The sequence below is a fragment of the Parasteatoda tepidariorum genome, chromosome 4 (assembly GCF_043381705.1).
Source record: "Parasteatoda tepidariorum isolate YZ-2023 chromosome 4, CAS_Ptep_4.0, whole genome shotgun sequence".
Classification (NCBI taxonomy): Eukaryota; Metazoa; Arthropoda; class Arachnida; order Araneae; family Theridiidae; genus Parasteatoda; species Parasteatoda tepidariorum.
Window position 1 is genome coordinate 76,222,255 of NC_092207.1, and position 8,768 is coordinate 76,231,022.

The window sequence follows — 8,768 nt, forward strand, 5'->3', positions numbered from 1 at the left end:
CCCCTTACTAAGACTGATGGCAAGGATATATAGAGAGAGAGAGATGATTCATGTTCTCCCTGAAAACTTAGTGATTCATAATGCCCAATAAAAAGTGCATTTACATTACTAAATTTTAATTCAAGTATTTCTTTAATTAGAATTAAATGCTGCAAATTCAATGAAAAAACTTTGTGCAAAAAAATTTTTTTTTATTAGATTAATAAATATTTTGTTTCGAATAGAAAATGTTAAAATTACCCAATAAGTTTTATTTAGTTTAAGGCTGAATAGTTCACAAAAATATAAATGGCTTTAAAAAAGTTTTTAAAAAATTTTTTTTTTGTTACATAATGCTTTCAAACATATCTCAAGAGTAAACAATAAAAAAAGGCGAATTTTTTTATTTTCATATTTAAAAATTAAGAAAATAGGTAAAACGGAGGCACCCTAAAAATGGATAAACAAACATGAGACTTTATACTGTACTTTTCTACCTTTTTTCCTTTTTTTACTTCATAAACACAATATATTAAACCATTTTATTCAATTACTTTTTTAAAAACAATTTTTGTTCTAAGATTTCACTAGAGGTTAAGAATGTACTAAATGAACATTAAAAACTAATGTTGATTTTTAAAGGATTAAAAATATTTTAGAATTTCTAATTTTAACTTTTTTAATAAAAGCAACTTCTAAAGAATCTTCTTAACTAATAACGTTATTCTTATAATTAATAGGTAAATCTTATTTTGAATATTTATAGGAGCAATATTCATATATTGAGTGGTAGTTTAGCAATTCTAAAATGCCTGAATAAGAAAATAGTTACATGGCCCAATAAAGTGGATTTTAAATAAACTTTACATGCAAGTAAATTCTATAAATTCAAAAGAATATTAGCTGTTTACTATCATATTAAGCAAATACATAGATAAAGCACAAACATGACAAATGTTTTTAGGAAAGAAAACTAAAATACTAAATATTACACATCTTAAACCTCATGAAACATTTTGCAAAACACATAGTGTTTTAAGTAGATCAACTCTGAAGCATTTTAAAAGATTAATATTTATAAGTTTTTTTTTATAAATATTGATAAATTTTTAAAAAAAAAATGGCAGTACGTTTATCATTATCAGCACTCAACATTGAATTTGCTAGTATTGAAACAGGTGCAGCAGGTGAAACAGGTCAATCAAGTTGAGTCTCAATAATTCAAATTTGGATTGTTCGAGTTTCCCCTAAATTTGAGTTAGTGGAAAAATCATTTAAATGCTGAAATAATAGCCAACATATATACAACATATGAAATAATTACTACATCTACATTGAAACTAGGATAAATATCGTAGCTAAAGCTCAGTATTTTAATATAATTTAACATGAAAACAAAAAACTCTAATGCTACTTTCCATTTAATAACATGCTGGTTCCTGAAAATGGGTTCTGACTAAAAAAAAATTTCTGTTTGTGCATAACACAGGGATTGAGTGGCTGAGTTATCAAACTACAGTATATAGTACACTAAAATTTAAGTTAAGTTTAAAAATACTTTAATGAAAAAATTAAAGCAATTGCTTTAATTTTTTCCTTAAATATTACGAACTCAACAATTGGAGATTTCAATGATTTAATGTAAGTCTAGTCCTGTTCACTTTGAACTATCTAGATTCTTCTGTATTCTATTAGCATTTGATTTAGTAATTTCCTTAAAAACGAATTTAAGTTTATTATTTCCCCTTTAATTAAAAAAAAAAAATTTCTTGTGAGTTTGAAAATTAAAAACCCAATTAAATCTTTTTTAAAATATTCAATAAAAGCAGATACAAATATTTTGGGTATTTATATAAAATACTCCCCTCTTTTCAAATCACTTATATGTTTGTACAACAGAAGAGCAATAACTTTCAAGGGGCAAAATTCCCTAAGTTTTCATTAGTTGAATAAAAGTATGCCTACTAAAATACACGCTTTCAGCAGAGTATATTTTCCACTGTTTATAAACTAACACATAACTTTTTTTAAAAAATTTCAGCACTTAAGCATGAAACCAATTGATTATGTGACCCTTAATAAATATTTGTAAGTAAGTTATGTTGTGGAGGTTAAATCTCTTTGAAATCAAACTTATTTAACCAAAAATCAGAAATTAAAGCTTAACATTTTCTATAACGGGTAAAACTTTTCCATATCAATGGAAAAGTTTAACCCGTTATAGAAAATGTTGAGCTTTGTTAAGTTAAGCATGGAAAAGCATGAAAGTGAAGTTAAATTGAGCACAGATCAAGTTTACATTGACATGCTAAATTTTATATAGGATTAATACCTTTGAATAAGAATAAATAAAATAATAGGTCAACATGAGTGATAAAGCAACTTACAAAATTCATTAGTTCAGCCCACCGAGGCAGATGTACTTCATGTTCACATATTCATCAATTCCATAATGTGATCCTTCTCTTCCGATCCCGGATTCTTTGATACCGCCAAATGGAGCTTCTGCCGTAGATATAATTCCTTCATTTACGCCTACCATCCCAACTTCAAGAGCTTTAGCGACTCTCCATATCTGAGAAATATCTTGAGAGTAAAAATAACCTGAAATATTGCATGTGATTTATTAAGAATTTAATGAAAGTTAGTTAGAAATACACATTAAAACAGTAGAAACCTTCAAATCATTATGTAATAATACTTTTTAGTTTTCAGTTCCTTTTGGCAAACTTTCTGAGCTATAATATTTATTTTACAAAGGTGCCAAAAACTACTAAGTAGTGAAATTTAGATATAAAATTTAAATTTTTACCTGCCAGTCCAGTCTTAGCAGTATTTGCTATTTCTATAGCTTCTTCTTCAGATTTGAATCTATATTAAATTAAATAATTTTTATTTACAAACTTCAGAAACACAACAAAATATTATTGATTAAAATTAAAGTATAATTTTAGAAATATATCATAATTAACATTTTAATATATTTTTTATAGGAAATTTAGAAATATATTAGAAAGGTACTAATTCCTTATACAATAACTTTGTAATTTTTCTTTAATTGTATAACCTAATTTCTTTTGGGACAATTTTGAGCACAAAATGAAAGTACACTTTTTTGAATTTCTATAATATTTTTTTCTTCCTTCATACCTTTATCTTTCTGAAATGACAACATGAACTACTTTTAATGTCCAAAAATTTTCTGTTCCCCTTTGAATTGACGTCAATGAGGTTTGACTATTAGAGTAGACATTCATATAAAGAGAAGTATCATTTCAAAATATTCTACTGAAATATTATTAATTTTAAAGTACCTTTTTTCCATCTCTTACTCAATACAAAATAGTAATTTACAGTTTAAATTTTTGAAAAAAATACATTTCATTGTTTCATATCTTAATACAATTTCTCGTTCTATAGTCTTCAAAATGTTTAAGAACAAAAAAACACATGGCCCATGGTTATAAAAAATAAGCTTTTTTTAAAAAATGTGTTTCAAATTTTATTAAACAAATGACTTAACAATGTCTTGTAATGAAATTAAGCAATATTAGTTGTTACTATTTCTTTAGGCTTGATTTGTATTGCCAACATTTTTCATACCATATTTTTTTTTCTTTAAAGGAAGTTTTGAGTTATAGAAATGATAAGATTTTATGATTTCTAGACTAAAGTTTCTGCATCATATAAAAAAATTGACTAAACTAATTTCTGACAAATAAAAAATATTCTATATAAAATCCAATTGCAAAATAGGTTTATAAAAACTTAACTATATATTTTTATGATGCCAAATATTCATATTTTCGAATTTTATAAACGAAAAGAAAAATGTTAAGAATTGAAAGAAATCTTTAAAAGAATAATGCAGAAACAATTTTAAAGATTTAAAATCTTATAGAATAATAAATATTCTAATTTTTTAAATATCAAATAATTTAATAATTTTTTTGAAATAAAATTGAATTTTTTTCATATACAAACTTCATAACTCCAGCTACTGGTCCAAAAGTTTCCTCCTGACAAATTAACATGTCAGTCTTAACATTTTTCAGCAGAGTGGGCTCATAGAAACACTTCCCACTGGAATGCACTTTACCTCCTGTAACTAGTTCTGCACCTTTGTTTACAGCATCTTTTACATGTCTATCCGCCTAATTATAAGAATTACATTCATATTAACTTCAATAAAATTTAATCAGGGTGTCTGGCAAAGTTAACCATATTACTTCCCAGACTTTTACATCTTGAAGTTAATAAAATATTAAACAGTAAAAATTTTTTTTTAAAAAAAAAAGCTATCACACAATTTTAAATAAAATTTTAATAGCATATGCAAGCATATTAGTTTTTTTTATCAGGCTTTAACTAAAAAAGAAAATTTTAAACTAAAGATTTAATTTTAAATAAATATTATTAAACTTAACATAAAATAAATACTAAAATAAAGTAGTAGGCTATTTTATTTTTACAAGTATTTAAATACTTTTTTTATATAAATAATTTTTCTTACTTTTTAAAGCACATTAATAACTTAGAATACATAATACTCTTTTTTACTATAGCTACATAATTCAATGGAATAGAAATTTTATGAAATTCATTTTTCTTATTACACACCAAATTAATTGTTTTACAAAGAAACAGTTATTCAAATAAGTTGGTAATTACAAATTCAGTTAGTTTGTAATTACTGAATAATACCTTATAACTCTTTGATTACAAAGAAATATTATGGGAGACAAAAAAAAAAGCACAAGAGGAAAAAGAGTGGAACACATTTTTCCTGACAAGACAAAATTAAAATACAGTGTCATGAAAATATTCCATATTCTGTTCAGGAATGTAAAGTTTCTTTGAGTTGGAAGTTAAAAATTTCCCTTACTTTTTTTTAGAAAAAAATAATTTTCTCACTTTTTCAGGGGATCTGAAAATTTTCCCAGCTTTTCTAGGTTATTCAGTTTGCTAGATACCCTGTTTCAACTTGAAAAATAAAATAAAAACTAAATATGAAAGCAATATTTAATAGATTCTACTTAATATGCCAAGATTTTAATAAAGTCAAAACATTTGATAAATAAAAAGGAAAAACAATCAAGTTTTCCTGGCTATAGAAATAAGAGCATTTCATAATATACTAATCTATAGAGAATAATAAAAGTTTAATTATCAGTAATTTAGATGAATAATAATAATTTTAGCAATCACTACCAATGAAAAATTTCCTAACAAAAAAAAAAACTCGGTTTAAAAAATTATTATGAAACTTCAAAGGAAATGCAAAAAGAACTATTTCTAATTTGTAAAAAAAATTATTCAAAATTAAAATTAATTTCTTACGATTAAATCCAATATGAAAAACAGTACTCAAAGTAATCAAGAATGTTTATTTACTTAGAATGAGAGAGAGAAAAAGAGTTGATTATACATAAAGAAATATTTTAATTTGTCATGCATACACAAATTTAAACTTTATTTGCCATACATACACAAATTAAGTAAAATGCATACACAAATTTAAACAAAAAATATTTGAAATATTTAGAAACGAATTGAATTACGTATAGAATTCTTATTTCTTAAAAAATAAGGTTCATAAATAATGCATTTTAATAAATTTCAGTACATTTAAAAGAAAACTATTGATAAAAGTAGGAGATAATATAAATAAATAAATTTAATAAAAAATATACCTCTAAATATAAGAACTAAAAAACAGATTATGTTTACCTTCTCGACAGCAATTTCATTTATCAGTGGTCCTATGTTTACATTGGGATCCATTCCATTACCAACTACAAAGGTTTGCATCTTTTTAGAAAATTGAGCAACAAATTCATCATAAATTTCTTCTTGTACTAAGAATCGATTGGTACAAACACAAGTCTATAAGGAAAAATTATACAAGAATTTCAACATTCAAATAAACTACAAATACCCAGTAGAAGATCTATATAATACAAATCTGTAAAAAAAAAAAAAAAAAAATTATTCTCCATAAACCATATAAACTTTTTGGGTGTAAACAATAATAATTGCTTTTAAGAAATTTCTGTAACCAGGCAAAAACTGTTTACTTTTTACAGTGTTTGAGTACATGGTAAGAAACTGGAACTTCAAAAGCTAAGCAAACTTGAAAAAAAAAATTATACAATATATGCATAAATATAGAGAGAGAGAGATTTATATAAATTAAAAATGTAGAGGAAACATGGAAAATAAATAATAAAGATTAATAAAAAGAAAAGAAAAAAAATGATTAAAATAAATTTTTAAAAAAAAACATATATATTGGTAAAAACCCATTACTGAAAGGGAGCTCTGAGCGCAACAACTAGTAGTGAACTTGTGACACAGAAGTGTTAAGATGTTGCTTTAAATTATTAATTCCGCTTTCTTTTTCGTTATTGAATAATTGTTTTGTTATATTTGATTTCGCCAATGACTTATTTTCTGTATTATTGATAAAAATCCACTGAGCCACTGAATCTACCTTGATGTTGATTTTTGAATCCCTGATTATATTGAATTGAACACAGAACATATATATANGGCATAACACAAAATTTTAAGCCATGTAAAACCTCATGTTCTAAGGGTGTCATTAAAAATTTGCTGAATTGTAGTTCATATTGAGAAAAAAAAATCATTTTGCTCTATAAAATCTTTTTATCAGTTCATTTATGAATAAATTAAAAATTTTACATCTACAAGCATTTACCTGCAAACAGCAAATATCAAAATCGGTATCGATAGTAATATTTTGAAAAGTTCAATGGAATTTCAGTACATTGCACCCCATATGAACAGAATTTTATATTGAGATACATTGTCATATTATACGAGAGATACACTGCAAGTTATGCTAGGAAATGAAGCATTTTAACGTAAGTTTTAAATTACACTATTAAACTTAACATATTTGTTTGTCATTACACAAATAATGACAAATTGTATACTAGCATATACTTTTCAAACCAGTTTCATTCATGTTTAGTTAATTATATCATTCCTGTATCTTTAGAGCACAAGAAAAGAAAAATAATTCTGATTCTCTGATGATGAACTCTGATTTATCATTCACATTGAGTTTAAATGTTTTTTTTTTATTTGATTAAAACATGAGAGCTGATAGAACAAATTAAATGAAGATTTCAAATGAAAGCTACAAAATTGCTTAGAACAATTGTTGTGACTATTGAAATTTTTAAGGTCACAAAAATGTGTGTGACCTTCATCTATCACAACTATCAGAAATAATAAAATTGGTAACAAATAAAAAATTACATCTAATGAGAGTTTCTCTTTGAATAAACAAATGTCCAAAAAAAAATCAACATCAATCCTCAAAAGGAAAAGTTTATAATATAATTGTAATAATATCATAATGATTTAAATGAGCCCTTCATTATTTAAACAGAGCAAATTCATGCGTTTAAATATATATTTTGTTCCATTCTTTTAAAACAAAGAAAGCTATAATATACCTGCCCAGAGTTCCGAAACTTGGAAGCTATGGCACCATCAGCAGCAGCTGATACATTTGCTGAATTAAATACAATAAATGGAGCATTTCCTCCTAACTCAAGCGACACTCTTTTCACATACGGAGCACAATCTTGAAGCAAAAGCTATAAGATAATTAAATTGTAAAAAAATTAAGTTCTAAAGTATTTGACAATAATTTATAACTTATAAATTTGTTACGTTATATTAGTAACAATTAACAAAATTTCTGCACAATGAAATCTATTTTTAACACCATTAAAAATGTCAAACTATCATTTTTTTTATACTAATGAAATTAAAAAATATGCACATTTGAGAACATTTTCAACACAAATAATCAAACTACAATGAATTTATTATTATTTTTTTTGGCCAGTCAAATGAAAGAGATAAGATTTCTATTGCATTTGACAGGGATTTTACAGCCTATAAAGATGAATATTTACGTTTAAGGCATGTTTCATTTCAGGTGCAGACATTTTGCTAAAAAATAATTCCTTTTCTTTTCTTTTTTTTCTGAATAATCGTATGCACAACAAAAAATACATCTATAATACATAAACCATACATTTTAAATTACCTAGGTTACAGTTAACACGTGTTTCTAGAAAGGAGATATACAAAATTTCTTTTAGAAATTATTTAAAAAATTGTTGTTTTAATTATAAATTAAATATGTAGAATGATCTAAAACTAAATAGACTTTTTTTACCGTTTACATTATCAATAAATTTACTTAAAAAAGCAAACTTTATAAAGTTGTAGAAGTGTTCCTCCCATAAATAATATTTTATAATTATTTGTCTCATGATTATAAGACATTATAATTTATAAACTTCATTTTCTATCAGTTTAAGTCTAATTAAACCTTGTTACATCATAGTTGGGTTGCAAGCAATTTCTGAATTAGCTTCAAAGCTGACATCTAAGAAAACTTAACTTACATTACAAAGTTTTGATTCAATAATTTCACTGAAAATATTAATTAATACTGTTTACTATTGATTTATTTCATTCAAATGAAAATCCAGAACACTTATATTTCACAGTACTGGTTTTAATCTTTTAAAAGAATTACTGAAAAATGCAAAAATAACTTTACAAATGATGCAGTGAAAAAAAAATTTATCACAAGAATTCCATGAATTTTTCTGAGAATATTAATTAATACTGTTTGCTATTGATGTATTTCATTCAAATAAAAATCCAGATCGCCAATATTTCACAGTACTGGATTGAATCTTTTATATTGATTACTGGATTTAATCTTTTACATGAAA

The 8,768-nt window shown here is 24.6% G+C and overlaps 1 protein-coding gene across 1 annotated transcript in view; it reads right to left on the reverse strand.

The window, feature by feature from the left end:
* LOC122272730 (succinate-semialdehyde dehydrogenase, mitochondrial) overlaps positions 1-8,768 on the reverse strand; it is a 13,140-nt gene that overhangs the window by 1,632 nt on the left and 2,740 nt on the right. Inside the window, exons 2-6 of the mRNA XM_071180386.1 lie at positions 7,467-7,610; positions 5,710-5,865; positions 3,964-4,133; positions 2,792-2,850; positions 2,367-2,583 (exon numbers count right to left, since the gene is read on the reverse strand). Of these exons, the coding sequence (XP_071036487.1) occupies positions 2,375-2,583; positions 2,792-2,850; positions 3,964-4,133; positions 5,710-5,865; positions 7,467-7,610 (738 nt within the window). The 3' untranslated portion in view covers positions 2,367-2,374. The remainder of the gene's footprint in view (positions 1-2,366; positions 2,584-2,791; positions 2,851-3,963; positions 4,134-5,709; positions 5,866-7,466; positions 7,611-8,768) is intronic.